At 38.3% G+C, this 14,270-nt stretch overlaps 3 protein-coding genes across 6 annotated transcripts; 1 reads left to right on the forward strand and 2 right to left on the reverse strand.

The window, feature by feature from the left end:
* LOC109719345 (protein WEAK CHLOROPLAST MOVEMENT UNDER BLUE LIGHT 1-like) lies at positions 154–3,801 on the reverse strand. 4 transcript variants are annotated; one of them, XM_020245970.1, is made up of 3 exons: positions 3,696–3,801; positions 2,575–3,251; positions 154–2,207 (listed from the first exon to the last, which is right to left on the reverse strand). In XM_020245970.1, exons 2-3 carry the CDS (start codon positions 3,190–3,192, stop codon positions 384–386), a joined length of 2,442 nt encoding a protein of 813 aa, XP_020101559.1. In that variant the 5' UTR covers positions 3,193–3,251; positions 3,696–3,801; the 3' UTR covers positions 154–383. The 4 variants fall into 4 exon arrangements, with proteins under 4 accessions (XP_020101559.1, XP_020101549.1, XP_020101568.1 ...); XM_020245960.1 differs by having other exon boundaries at positions 2,575–3,214; positions 3,669–3,801; XM_020245979.1 differs by having other exon boundaries at positions 2,575–3,214; positions 3,696–3,800.
* On the reverse strand, positions 4,693–8,231 carry LOC109710104 (caltractin-like). The gene is made up of 7 exons (XM_020232549.1): positions 8,074–8,231; positions 6,856–6,967; positions 6,732–6,768; positions 6,594–6,621; positions 5,794–5,946; positions 5,330–5,432; positions 4,693–5,073 (listed from the first exon to the last, which is right to left on the reverse strand). Exons 1-7 carry the CDS (start codon positions 8,074–8,076, stop codon positions 5,009–5,011), a joined length of 501 nt encoding a protein of 166 aa, XP_020088138.1. The 5' UTR covers positions 8,077–8,231; the 3' UTR covers positions 4,693–5,008.
* LOC109710097 (CLK4-associating serine/arginine rich protein) lies at positions 8,918–13,526 on the forward strand. Its single transcript, XM_020232536.1, has 13 exons — positions 8,918–9,271; positions 9,855–9,893; positions 9,973–10,121; positions 10,318–10,393; positions 10,806–11,109; positions 11,192–11,298; positions 11,421–11,468; positions 11,671–11,877; positions 12,152–12,253; positions 12,431–12,561; positions 12,802–12,940; positions 13,125–13,226; positions 13,308–13,526. The coding sequence occupies exons 1-13, from the start codon at positions 9,075–9,077 to the stop codon at positions 13,330–13,332; spliced, it is 1,626 nt and encodes a 541-aa protein (XP_020088125.1). The 5' UTR covers positions 8,918–9,074; the 3' UTR covers positions 13,333–13,526.

Genomic DNA, 14,270 nt, shown 5'->3' on the forward strand with positions numbered 1-14,270 from the left:
AAGATCTATCAAAATTAACTACAAAAAATCATCAATTATGTATGGCTCCCACAGTTTGATCATGACAGATATACGAATCTTTATTGCAGCGAGCTACATTATGCAGTCAGAATGTACACAAAAAACTACACCGAAAATCTCGATACTTGAAATGATACGAAACATACGGTTCTCAAACGATACAGAAATTAGGATCTCAATAGTTCCGAATAGCTACAAGCATACTCTTCAACATGTTCTCACGAAAAGCCTATAACAAATGTATTGCAAAACTCACAGCAAATCAACTTAATAAATAAATAAATTTAACTTTATTATAGATGTGAAGTATACAATTGGCTGAAAACTTGTACATGCATACTCAAAGAAGAAAAGATATCCCATTACTTGTCCGTCTGAGCTTTTCTCCTTGTCATGACAGACATGACGACCCGAGGAAAAAACGATCTCTTCCTTCTCAACTTCGCATCCGAAACATTCTGCTCTGGGCTACTTTGTGGCGTATACGACTTTGGATCCACCGTTGCTTCGGCACTAATTTCATGTTCTCTCTCATCAAAGCTCTTAATTTTAGCGCTATAACTTCGTTTAGGAAAAGTTGCACTTCTTGCAGTATCTCCGATTTTACGACGCTGTTCGCTTTCCTCTCTCCAGTTCCGCAATTCCTGCTCGGCAGCCAATTTTTCCTTCTGGGCCTTCTCTGCCTTCTCTGATGCAACTCTCAAAGCTTCTCTCTTTTGCTCTATTTCTTTGTATACTTGATTTAGTATCTCTAAGCTCTTGAATTCGGACTCCTTAGCTGACTCAACCTGCGCCGTCGCAGCCATTGCTTTCTCACGGGCCGCCACTTCGGCTTCATGAGCTCTCTTGCTAAGAGTGAAGTACTCGTCAATTGAAAGGGTCTCTCCTTTGGGAGAGTCCTCTCCTAAACTTGTAGCCTCCTCACTATCTTGCAATGCTTTGATCGCAGCGAGCGCCAACTTCTCTGAAGTCCTCGCAGCCTCTATTTCCTTTAAAGCCGCATGCATTCTTATCTCGGTGGTGATCACGCTGGCTTTGGCTTGTTCGGCTTCTTCGTCGGCTTTTCTAAGCTCTTCTTGCGCTAGCTTTGCGGCCGACTTGGCTCGATTGGCTTCTTGAGCAGCTTCTGGCAACAGCTTAGGTAGCTCCATCATGTTTTCTCTGGTTTCCTTTTCTTTCGCCTCAACGGTTTCTATCTCTTCTCTTGTTTTATTGAGCTCGGCTTCGAGAGACGAAACTGCTATAGAAGCCATTCCTTCCCTCTGCTTCACGGTTGCGAGGACTGCTTTCTCTTTATCCAGCTCCGATCTAAGAGTTGAAACTGCAAGTTTTAAACCGCTGACCTCTTCTTTCGCTTTCTCGATACTCCCTTCAACTTCCTCAATCTCTTTTCTTTTCGAATCCAGTGCTTCTTGAATGGACTTTCGCATTTTATTTGTCTCGCCGGTTATATTATCATCTTCGCCGTTCAACTTTGCCTCTGTGCAGGCTGCCAGCTCAGCTTTCAGATTCAGTAACAAATCAGATGCTGAATTTAACTTCGACTTCAGGTCCTCTGCCGACGACCGCTGCTCGTTTAGTCGTTTGATCTCCTCTTCTGCTTGCTTCAGCTCTTTCTCCCAAGCAATACAATCTTGTTCTCTCGCCAAAGATGCGCCGATCCTACGGTCCTCTGCGTCGAGATGCGCGGCATGCGCTGACTCCAACTTTTCCTTAGCAGAAATAAGCTCTACGGTGAGTTCCTCCACTTTCTTTTCAATCCCCTTCGATTCGCTAATAGACTCATCTGCTTTTCTTATCATAGCATCTTTTTCACAAAGTAATGCACCATACTGTTCCTGTAGTGCTTGCAGCTCTTCTTTCACAGACTTTAGTTCCGCAAAAGCGCTATCGCGGCGTGCTCGTCCAACGTCCAGCTGCGCCTTGGCCACCACGCTGGCTTCGCCGGCGATTCCTTGCTCAATTTCTTTCATTCGAAGTTGCGCAAGCTCCGAGTCCTGTTTTGCCTGGGCCTCTTCAGTTTGCACCTTCTCGAGATCGAGTTTGACTTCTTCTACGAGCCTTCTGGTGCTCTCTAGCTCCTTAAGGACCTGCGCTTTTGCCTCCTCGGTAGCTTGCAGTTGCATTTTGTGCGCTGGAATTTCTTTTTGTACCTTCTCAAGTTCAAGTTGGACATCGCCACTTCGCTGTAAATAAGAAGTGAGATGCCATGGTGCTCTCGTCAGATGCGTGTCTAAATGTACATACCAGCATACAATGGTATGATTTGATTACGAAACAAAACCGCACAAGAAATGGATTTTAGCCTCCATATATTTGCAAGAAATGTTCTCATATATTAAACTATGTAGTAGAATTTTCAGAATAATTTCTTACTCGTGTTCGACAACTGTTATCTTCATCTCTAAGAAAGAGTAACTAAGTTCTCAAAGACAAATTTTAAGACATAGCAGTGCTAAAAGCGAAAGTGGCTCTTCATGGAATCCTAAGGATTACTTGTATCGCAGAATTCTAACGACAATCATTCATGGAATCGTAGAAATTTTTCGTTACCTCAAGAGTCAGCGATTTGTGCGCTTTCCAATCAACGATCCCCCCAAACTTCGAGACAGCTGCCTTAACCGATTCAAAAGGCGCTGCAGTGTCGATGACACCCCTGTGTGGATTCACACTTCTTCCACGGTCTCGAGAATTACTCGACTCCCATGCTTCCTTTCTCAAATTCTCACTCTTCACCTGTGAACCAGGCCTGTATTCTTTAACTCTCATTGCAAACGATGGACGAGCTTCACTGCCACTCTGAACATCATTAAGCACCAAAACAGCTTTTCCCTTGTTCGTCGAATCAATAGGACCGTCATTAGTCCGAACATCTACAGGCGTCTTCAGATCATTTGAGCTATCCGGCTTCGTAAGTTTATCCAATGCACGAGGTGTCGAATCTACAAGCACTTGCGATGATAAAGCCACAGAGTCGTCATCGTCATCTATAGGATCCTTCGATTCATTCGAGCTCTCTGACAAAGTAGATTTCTCATTTGCTTGTGTTAAGCTATCACGAATATCTGGCTCGATGTTCGTATCTTCGTTATTCGTCGGAGGAATCGGAGTCTCTGCAGAAGTTGCCTGAGATTCTGGTAGCTGTTCTTCGTCGCATTTCGTTTCGTCCATTTTCTGACACTTTGTTTCCTTTCTGCATGTAAATGACAGCAGAAAGGTTAACAATGTATCTGCACAAATCAAAATTACAACTTCAGATTTGACATGAATGTTAAAAATCTCTAATTTCTCGTAAATTACAGCAACTAAGTGGCCCAAATAATTCTCACATAGGTTGAGAAAATTCAAAAGAATACAAATGCAAAAAGCATTCATTTTACAGCAAATTCAAAAGAGAATCAACAAGAATGATTCTAAAAGCATTCAAATTACGCACCTCATTAATTACACTACTGAGTAATATCTATCCATGACAGAGCTCTAAATTCGTTACAGAATCTATTTAATTCTTAATTAGTCAAACGCAAAAACCCTTCATAAATACCCATATAATCCATAATTATCATCACAACAACACAAAATTCACCAATTAAAACACCATGTTTAAGCCAAAAACAGGAAGCAAATAATTAATTAAAGAGGCTTACTACAAAATCAGAATAAATTTATCCAACCACTCGCATAATCGATCCGCGTCTCCACGCTTCTCCCTCTCGTTCTCTCTCCTTCTCCTCCTCTTCATCAGTTTTTTTTTTTTTTTTGGTTGCCCCCCTATTTTTTTGCATTAATTTTCGCGATTATTACGGAATTTTATGCCATCATTAGAAAATAAAGATGTATAGATAAATACGTAATCGAAATATTTTTTTTATAATAAAATTAATGGAAATTAGTGGACGAGGTGGAGGCCCACTCCGGGCGAGATTGCGACTCGCCGCCACTTCAACGCACAACGTCCGCATGCAATTTGTACGCGTTGTGTCGGATCCACCGTTCGTAGGGATCGCGGTGTGTGAATGGACGGTGTATGTGATGTGCGTATAGTTGGAATTATGCGGAAGGGGGTAAGGAGAGGGGGAGTGTTTAAGGGTCGTTAGCTTGGGAAATTCCCTTAGCTGTGTACAGGAGAAAAAATAATAATAATAATAAAAATAAGTGGATTTTAACGATATTAACTAATGGGAGTTTTTAGTTATTTTAGATAATTACAAATTTGGGGATTTGTTAATAAGATTATGGGTAAAATGTGTTGATAGTCCCTATACAATCCCAATATTTGAGTCACGTAACTTTTTTTGTACGTTATAATTTGATCTGTAGCTACTGTTTTTATAAATAATAATTAACTTATCCAAAATTAAAATGACTATTTTGTACGAAAATATATTAAGATCTGGGATATGCTTCTCGAGTATTATAAGTATGAGTTTTCGAAGTGGGGGTTAGAACATGAAAAATCGAAAAGAAACATGACAGGTTAGAAATTATCAGAAGTTTGGGAGAAATTTTTTTTAAGGAGTAAATCGCAATTCTGGAATAACACGGGGAGTATTTTAATAATTTTTCAGCGCGTGCGAAGAGCGCATGAACTCATCAATCATGGATAAGCATGAAAACATCTAGCATGGTGTCATCACAATTATCATAAATACGAAAAAAAAAAGAAACAGATTATTCCATAATAACTTAAACTGCCATTTCCATGTATAAATCACCATTTTTAACAACACAAACACCATTTATCTAAAAAAAAAAGCATCACAAACATTAGACAGAAACTCCGTAAATACGTTATAGAAGAAGGAACTACAAGTTATATATTTACAAGAGGCTGACTAGGGAAATAAACATGGTTATCTCAGAAGAGCTCCATAGTTTAGAGGACTCGCAAAACAAATTTATTGCATCGCAGTTGCCGATCATCTCAAGGGTGTAAAGATCGGGCGACCATCGAGTTTTCTGATATTCGAGGAAGGTTTGCAGAAACCTAGTTACAGAACTTCGTGTTTTTCATGATCGTGATGAATTCATTGGCATCTACTTCTCCATCACCTGCATTTCAGGAACTGAAATCTTAAGATTTGTTTCCCATACAGTGTGGCAAGAGAAAAGAAGATGAAGAGCAACAAAAGTTTCAGCGCATAGAGGCGACTTCACATATGGCTAGGAGGAGAGCTCTTATTAATGGTCAACAGAAATGCTCAGAATATAGTTTCTGAGAAAACATTATGATGACAAGAAGTTCAAAATAATGGCAAGAAAAATTGCATTCAAATGGCCAACCGCAGAGAATAAGAGGAGTACCCACCGTTGCGATCTGCTGCTTCTATCATCTCTCTAATCTCCTGAAGAGTAAAGCTTTCACCCAAATCTCTAGCAATACGCTGGATATCAACATCGGATATCTTCCCCTGCAATATTTTTTAGTAAACATGAAAAGTAAGATTTACAATGCATTTTTTTGTTTTCTTCGAGAGATAGGCAGCATGCTACCCACTTTGTTTTATTTCTTTTTAGAAATAAACTTAGCTAGAAATGTGAATCAACTAGAATTCGAACTTGCGACCTCGGGTACCAACCACCAAACCCTTTGCCACTTGCGCTAGGGACGGTCGGTCGATTTACAATGCATTTACTTAAAAAAAAACATATGTTTATGGCTCAGAGCTACTTGCCCCACATAAGAACGCATTTGAAATAGTTGAATACGGACGTCTCTAAAACAAATGAGCGGTGAGAGATAGAGAGAGGAAGAAGTTAATAAGAACTTACATTATTATCTTGGTCAATAATACGAAAAGCCTTCATAAGTTCCTCTCTAGTGTCTTTCTCTCCGATCTTGGTAGTCATCATGTACACAAATTCATCAAAATCAATTGCACCACTGCCATCTTTGTCAACATCAGCAATCATCTGATTAATTTGCTGTAGTAACAAAAGGATCTTGTAATTAGCTATAGTCATTTCCAAAGTGAACAAGAACAAAGCAGAAATAAGTAGATCAATCTAACTTTCTTTACTATGCCAGTATTACTACGCCAGTATGACAAAAAAAAAAAATGAAAACTACAAAGGGATGTCCAGCGGATAATAGTATTTGCCAACACAAAATATAACATATCAGATTAAATTTTAAAGGGAATGTAAGGTAACACTAGCTTGTAATAAGCTTAAAGTATCCAACTTTTCATGATATAACAGGGGCATCATCCCATCTCCCAAAATAAGTCCAGAGAAAACTAAAGGACAAGCTGGATCCAGCAAAAAGAAAAAACTCATGTCAACCCCCTTGAAATTGGTGCAGAATTATTGTTTATAGCAAATTTAGGCAGATGTCGAACTTGCAATAACTGGTATGAAGCAAGTACATACTTTATTTCAACAATTCCTGACATGAGAAGATTATGGATATTCCTATTTTCCATTTTTCGTTTTTTTTAATATGAATCAAATGAGAGAATTATTGTTGAACACAGTCAACATGACTACACGGTATCACAGTTTAATAGTATGCAAACACAGAGGAGGAAGATATCGAAACACTTGGCGAAATTAAAGAGGACATATCTCACCTCTTCTGTCATTTCAAACCCCAAGGCCCTGTAAACAAAGATAAATTAAAAATAGTTAGTAAATTGAATAGCAATTTACTTCAAAATTTTTGAATGACAAGCGGCATCAAACCCACTGATTAACATCAGAAAAGATACCTCATTGCGACATTCAACTCTTTGCCATCAATAGTGCCTGCAGGAGAATTATGGTGTCATAAGGGAAATAATTGGCTAATAACAACAGAGATAAAAAGGAAAAGAATCAAAATTCAATCCGTACCAGAACCATCTATGTCAAAAAGATCAAATGCTTCCTTTATTTCCTGCCTCTTTTGTTGTGATATACGACTTCGAGGCTTTTCTCTCTTATGTCCCTTTACATTAACACTAGCCTACATGACAAAAATTGACGCATTAGAGATAGAGAACAACAAAAACAAAAATCCATGCATGTTGTAGGACTAAAGCACGAGAAAACAGAGTTAGAATATTCAAACTTTTAAAAGTTAATTTTATTGATCACATCCAAATTTACAAAATTTTTTGAGAAAAAGAAATTTGTAAATTTGGATATGATAAAATAAAAAGTAAAATTTGCAAATTTACATATTATAAAAGCCTAAATAAGTGGGAAGAAACTAGCAGATAATACTCATATTTTGCCCCAAAGGAAAAACAAGAAGCAAAAAATGAGTCCATATTTTTTGGACTCATTTTTTAAGAAAAGTAGCATATGAATATCATTTGAGAATCATTTTTTAAGATTGCTGAAGCTTCGAAGCAGTAAGGCAACTTTGGCTTTGGAAAGAGAAAAGTTTAAAGAGCCAGAAAAGGCAAAGAAACATTTGATGCAATTAACAAATGAGCAATTTTAAGGTCATCCATTGAACTGATGATTTCTTTCTATTGCATGATGTGCACAGAATCATAAATTATTTTACACCAAGTTTAAATTGCTCATAAACAATCCAACTGTTAGATTTAGTAAAACAGTATACCAAGTAAAAAAGGAAAACATTACTTAACACTCCAGCAAAAAGTACAACCATACTACTGCTAAAATATTTCTCGGACCTTAGTTAATTACAATTTTAATCTATCAAATCGCAAAACTATGAGACGGATACTAAGGATTCTAAGGTTTAATCCCATCAAAGTGATCATAATCTTCATCATCTTCTTCCACTCTCTATTTAATTCTACTTTCCCGTTAAATAAGTATCAAATTAAGAATTTAGGGTATTATCAACAAAGGTTCCGTAGCAAATCCACTATATGCAGTAAATATATAATCTAAATAAACAGTATTTAATTAATTTGAGAATTTGTGGAGTTTAATCTCTCTACAGAGCAAACCCTAAGAATTTTACCAGAAACTGAAGCTTTTGAACACTAAATCATGGTCTACGTCAAAAGAACAAATGAATTAAAACGGGAAAAATCCGAAAAAAAATTGGAAAGCGGATTGAGGAGGAAGGAGATTTGTGATCGAACGTACCATGGATTGGATTACTGTTGATGCTCTCCCTCGATGAAAACAAAGTCGCGTCTCCTCTCGAGATAAAAATGGAACGAAATAAGAGTGTTTTTTTTTTTTTTCTTTTCCTCCTTTTATTTGTTTTTCTTTCGTGTTTGTGGCCAACTTGGAAAAGCGACATTTTTTTATTTTTTATTTATTATTCATTTCAACTTTTAGCCCGCTATCGTGCGTAATTTCGAAAAGAGACGCTACTTATCTAAATTCCCGCAAAAGTCCCTTTCTGCTAAATCTTACACCGTATTTATTTGAAAGGTCAATAATTTTACTCTAAGTTTATTATTTTTTGCTATTAAAATTCAAAAATATTTGAATTTTTAGACAAATAGGCGTAAAATTTACGTCTTAACTTTCGGTGTATAAGCCGCATTTCTCTAAACTAAAACGCACCAATAAAAAAAAGAGGATTAAAATTAAACTAAATCGAAAGCTTTACTGCTGATATTTGTATGGGTATAACTCAATAGCCTCTTTTAAATAAAAGTGAAAAAAATATTAGTTTGGTTTTGCTTCTGTTTGTTTCTTCGAGCAGGAAAAAAAAAAAAAAAATTGGAAACCAGTTTCTAGAATTTGCCAAGCTTATACAGTGGAAAGTTTCAAATTGGTTCAGTATATGAGTCTCGAATTTGAACGTAAGAAAGGCCGAAAAGTTTTGGGACTAATGTGCAATTTTCTCAGGAGCCCAACCGATAATGTTAATGAAGCCCAGTCCAATAAAGCTCATCCAGCCCATTAAAGCCCATTATTGTTTGGCGCGCCCAGAAGAACCTTGCTCCAGCGTTTTCCGCGACTTCGCTTTCTCTCTCTCTCTCTCTCTCTCTCTCTCTCTCTCTCTACAGCGTTCGTTCGTTTTGTTCGGAGGCAGCGAAGCTTCTAGCGGCTAGGGTTAGGGTTTCGGAGTTGCGGGATCTCCCGATCCTCCGATCGAGGACGAAGCGAGGCGAAGGGGAGAGCGCAGAGCGATGTGGCACGAGGCGCGGCGATCGGAGAGGAAGGTGCACGACCTGATGGACGCGGCGCGGAAGCGGGCGCAGCGCCGCGCGATCTACCTCGCGAAGCGCCGCGGCGATCCGCAGCAGTCGCTCCAGGTCGTCGGATCGCGGTGCCGCGTCCACCGCGATGATGGGCTCTACCAGGCCACGCAGGATCAGCAGGGCCTGTGCGTATAAACCTAATCCATCTCTCGTGACGATCCCTCGATTTGTCTCGGCTTTGATCCCTTGTCTTGCGGTTTTCATGGTTTTTTGTGTTGTTGTTTGTTGGATGAGTTGAATCTAATGCTTTGTTATTTAGTTTAATACGATTAATATTTAGGTAGGTTTGTTGGATAAGGTGGCTGTTATACTTCAATCACTAATTCCTTGTGTTTTCTGCTGCTGTTCTGTTTTTTTTTTTTTTTTCATGTTAAAGGTAGTTAGATGATTTGAGATTCTGCGTTTGGTTGCGTAGTCTAATAAGATCAAATTTTAGATGGAAAAATTAAGTTTATGTTGAGTAAAATAGCACTTCTAATTAAATAACGAATACCTTATATTGAATTTGTGATTTAATTTCTCCTTTGATTTTTCCCCCCTTTCATGTCATTAGTTAGCTTGTTGATTTTTATAATTATACAGTTGGTTGTGTGATCTAATAGTTTTAATTTTCGAGTGGACAATCGGTTTATGTTGGTTAAACTAGCAGTTCAACTTAATTCATGGATTCTGTATGTTGAATTATTGCATCTTTGGAGTTGTTTGCAGGATACCGTGGAATGGAAAGGAAGATATTTTGATTGACAGGTAACACTTTTGAATTTTGGAGTTTTATCATTAATCTAAAATATCCAACAAATGTACCTTTTTCTGTTTTTCTCGGCAGATTTGACGGCCGTGCTCTGCTTGATTTCATTCGCGATTCTGGTAGTCGAACTTTCCGTGCTCAACAGAAGACTGGTGAAGAGGAAGAAGTTGAGGAGTTTGTTAATTTTGAGCGTTATCGGGATTTGATTAAGCATCGGCGAAGAGGATGTCGGTACTTTTTGGTTTTGGATTCTATGACTGTGTCTAGAGATTTTCATTTTCTCTTCCTCTTCCACCCTATGTGATGGGGTTCATTGCAAAAACAAAAAACAAAAAAAAAACTTTCTGCTAAACTATGGGAAATACGTTCACAGTAAAAACTATTGGGAAATACATTCACAGTAGAAACTTTGTCTGCTTACAGTTACTGATGAGGAGGGTTTGCAGCATGTTCATCAAGAGTTGGAGGCGAAGTCCGTAATTTCCTTGAATTTTGAGAGGTATTGGTTTATATATGTATATATATATGTATATATATGTGTATACGTATATACATGTACGTATTTATATATTATGTATATAATAAATGAGAAGTTGCACAAAAAGAATGTTGTATTCTAGATTATAAACAACTACAGCTGCCCTGCATGGAACATCTTTTAGCTCTTTCAGTTGCACAACTACCATCTGGAATGTTCTTTACTTTGCTTTGAAATACTCCCTATATTTACTAACTTTGAACTAACTGATAGATATGTGCTTTCATTTTGAAATTAGTTGCTTTTTTAGGTATTCAGGAAGTGATTGGTTTTCTATCTCGACTTAAAAAGATTTACTTCAGCTAAAAGAATTATGGTGCTCTTAGAGCATTTTCATTTATTGCAGTTTTGTTTCTTTTCTTTCTCAATACAGACCACATTCATCACAACCTCCGGTGAATAAAGGTTCATACTCACAAGTTGGATTCTCATACAACGGAGACAGTAATGAAGACTCTCAGAATGTAGATGGTGATGATGAGGACGAAGACGATGAAGATGAAGATGATGACGATGATGAGAAAGATTTCAGTAGTGATGATAGTAACGATGAACGAATGGAAACAATTGCAAAAGAGTTTGGTGTCAAGAGATATAACTGGCTTGTTTATATGGACAAGAAGGCCAAAGAGGAAGAGAAACGGCAGAAGGAAATCATCAAAGGGGATCCTGCTATTGTAAGTTCTTTTTGTTGTTGGTGTTTCGGTTCTATATATTTTCTACTATTACATGCAGTGATTTACATTCCAAAATTCACAGAGAAAATTGAGTCGCAAGGAAAGGAGGAAAGCTTCTCAGATGGAAAGGGAAAGAGAGCGGGAAGCAGCACGTTCGGTTGGAAGGGCGCCGCATCATGATCCCTACCGGTAACCTCCAATTTCATCGATTGTAAATTATAGCTGTAGCGATCAAATCAATGATGGTATTGTATATGCTCATCGTAGCTTATGATGCTGATAAGCGTCCTGTTGTGAACATCATCATGTAGGGAACAAAGGCGAAGTCCTACTTATGAAGCTTATCCTAGGAGTAGAAGGTATGCTGAGTAATTTTAGAGTTAGTTTTATTAGTTTATGATAGAAAAGAATGTACTGACGCTCCTCGAGCTTCCACTCTTGGGGCATAAAGACCCCTAAGCATCTAGTTTTTGAAAGTTGACCTTTAACTTCATATAATAGTCTGATTGACCCTTTGGGATACACTCTGAATGCTTTCCATCTGGAAATCATCTTTAACAGATCAAGATCCAGGTCAAGATCACGTACGCCTGCACGTTCAAGAAGACACGATTATGGCTCGCATGCCGATAATGGTTATCGAAGCAAGTCAAAGCCTCCCAAGATTGAATATATCACAGAATTTGCAGTTTCAATTGGCAATGATGATCCAAAAATGGAAGCAATCTCTCCACCATCATCTCCAGTGCAAGCTGATCCTCTCAACCGGTCGGGGCACTCGACCTTTTATACTTGCAAAGATATATTGGCCAATCTTTTCTCTCTGCCGCGGGCTAGGGTTTTTCCTGAAGAGTTTAAAATAAAGTCGGGTTATGTGGGACAATGAGATGATTAAACATTTGAAGTTATTTACACTAACTCGCTCACATGTGCAGAAGATTTTGTAGAATATACCTCTACTATGATCACATCCGGTGTTCCTGTGTTACAAAAACTTTGATTCACCGCTGCTGCTCTCTATAATGATTTTACATGTCTGCAGGCCATCAGGTGGTCGAATCCTTGAAGCACTTCACACTGATCCTGCATCTTCTTTGTCCCTTGAGCAGGAAAAGAGTATTAAATTATCAAAACCATCAGTCAGGTAGATTGTTAATTATCTTTGCTAGAATCAAGCTATGTTTTTTTTGGAGGGCAGAAGTAGCTGTTACTTGAAAGCTTTCGCTGGTACTTCATTTTTTTTTTCCTCCTTTTTCTACAAGATATTTCGCTAATGTAAGTGAGTCGCTAATTCTTGTCGAGTATTTTCTTTTATTCTCAGTTCATCATCAGCACTAGCAAAACTGAGACAGACTGCTACTGGAGGGTCTGCTAAAACTCCACAGAGTGAGAAGAAAGAAACGCCTCAGGAGCGCCTTAAACGGATAATGAGTAAACAACTGAACAAGCAGAGTATGTTCCCCTTATTGGAAGCTAGATAGGAACATGAATTGGTGAATTTAAGCAAAGTTATCGGAACCAAACCGAACAAACTATTCAATAATTGAACCAACTGGTGAACCTTAAATGTGTGCCTCCGCAGTTCTATTTTCAGTTTGGTTCTGATAAGTTTGGTCCTAAGAGATGAGTATAATATTATGAGCGTTCTGTGCAAGACATTTTTTCTTAGTAATGATTTGTTGATCTTTGCAGTTAAAAAGGATACTGCTGCTGAGTTGGCGAAAAAGCGGGAGCAGGAACGGCAAAGGCAGGAGAAGCTTGCTGAAACGAGTAGATTAAGTCGCTACAGCCGTCGTAGCTATAGCAGAAGCCCAAGCAGGTCTCCACCAAGGTGCTTTTCCTAGTAGAATGCTTTTGTTTTTTTCTTTTTCTATCTTTTTTTGTCATCATCCTACCAATCTTTGCTAGCTTTTGGGGTTCTTTCTTTCACACTTGTTCCAAATTCTGATCCGACAGTATTAAGGGGAAAACAACCAAGTGGTATAAGATAGACATGTTTTACGTATATTTTGCAGAAGGCATCATCGGCGTAGTAGAAGCCGTAGTAGGAGCAGGACCCCCCCGAGATATCGATCACGATCCCGTTCACACTCGCATTCTCGCTCTCGTTCTCCAAGGTAACTCAACTTTTCTGTTCTTGCATTGTATTAAGGCAAGTTTCCCCCCGCTGACCGGTAAAAGAGACCATGCCATTGCAGGTATAGAAGCCGATCTAGATACTGAGATATTGCAAGCATATGGACTTTTGTTTTCTTTCTTTTGTTTTGTTTTCTTTTCTTTCTTGTGTTAAGCCCTACAATTTGATGCATTCAGTGCTGTATCTGATTTTACTAACTATTTGTGTAATGGAATTATGGCGTTGTATTACTTGGTCCATAAATTGTTGCACTTGTTGCTCGGCCTCGCGATTCTATAAATGGATATTGCTTCTTGGGCGTGGGGATGGAAAAATTCTAGAATGCAACGGGTATATTAGTGACGTGGCGTAACAAACCAATCAAATTAATCCTTTTAAGAATATATGTCCCATCATAATTGTAAAAAAGTATTTTTATTGTACTTTTATTTGAAAAGAAGGAATGTGATTGGCTTGTTATTGATGACGTGGTGCAAGTGTGACAGTGTAGAATATCTCGTGGGGATGCGCTTTTTCGGTTTCCATGTCCACGGAGCTGGATGAAGTCTCAACACTTCAAAATGGGGTTTTTCTTTTTTTTCTTTTTTTTTTTCTATAGAGGTTATCTCAACCCTCGACGATGGAGATTTTGCTGTTCGTACGAGGAAAGCGATTGACGCTAATAATATATGATAACACGAGACGGTGGAGGTTTAATTTTGGCAGGTACCCATAGACAAGGCTCCCATACCTTACTTAAGAAGTTGACTCTCATCGATTGCATCCAAAATCCACAGCCTTTTCCGTCCCATGTTTATGCGGTCCCCACCTTACGTGCAGTTACAGCGGTAATATCACCCACGAGAAAACATGAGCCACCGCTCGTGCGGCGTAAATTTGCCCATTTCGATCAAGTGTCTCTTTTTTAAGATATATATCCCATCATAATTAAAATATATTTTTATTATATTTTTATTTAAAAAAAAATTATTTTATTATTAATGACGTGGTGCAATTGCGACAGTATAGAATTCCTCCGCCAGCT

Source organism: Ananas comosus, linkage group 1, assembly GCF_001540865.1.
Source record: "Ananas comosus cultivar F153 linkage group 1, ASM154086v1, whole genome shotgun sequence".
Taxonomy (NCBI): Eukaryota; Viridiplantae; Streptophyta; class Magnoliopsida; order Poales; family Bromeliaceae; genus Ananas; species Ananas comosus.

Excerpts from the sequence above, each read along its gene's own strand:
- LOC109719345 (XM_020245970.1), bottom strand. The coding sequence starts at position 3,192 with ATGGACGAAACGAAATGCGACGAAGAACAGCTACCAGAATCTCAGGCA. Across the intron at positions 2,208-2,574 it reads ACAAATCGCTGACTCTTGAG|CGAAGTGGCGATGTCCAACT; the intron begins GTAACGAAAAAT and ends TCTTATTTACAG.
- LOC109710104 (XM_020232549.1), bottom strand. Across the intron at positions 6,769-6,855 it reads TTTTGACATAGATGGTTCTG|GCACTATTGATGGCAAAGAG; the intron begins GTACGGATTGAA and ends ATTCTCCTGCAG. Across the intron at positions 5,074-5,329 it reads AGAAGCAGCAGATCGCAACG|GTGATGGAGAAGTAGATGCC; the intron begins GTGGGTACTCCT and ends CCTGAAATGCAG.
- LOC109710097 (XM_020232536.1), top strand. The coding sequence starts at position 9,075 with ATGTGGCACGAGGCGCGGCGATCGGAGAGGAAGGTGCACGACCTGATG. Across the intron at positions 9,272-9,854 it reads ACGCAGGATCAGCAGGGCCT|GATACCGTGGAATGGAAAGG; the intron begins GTGCGTATAAAC and ends AGTTGTTTGCAG. Across the intron at positions 12,562-12,801 it reads TAAACAACTGAACAAGCAGA|TTAAAAAGGATACTGCTGCT; the intron begins GTATGTTCCCCT and ends TGATCTTTGCAG.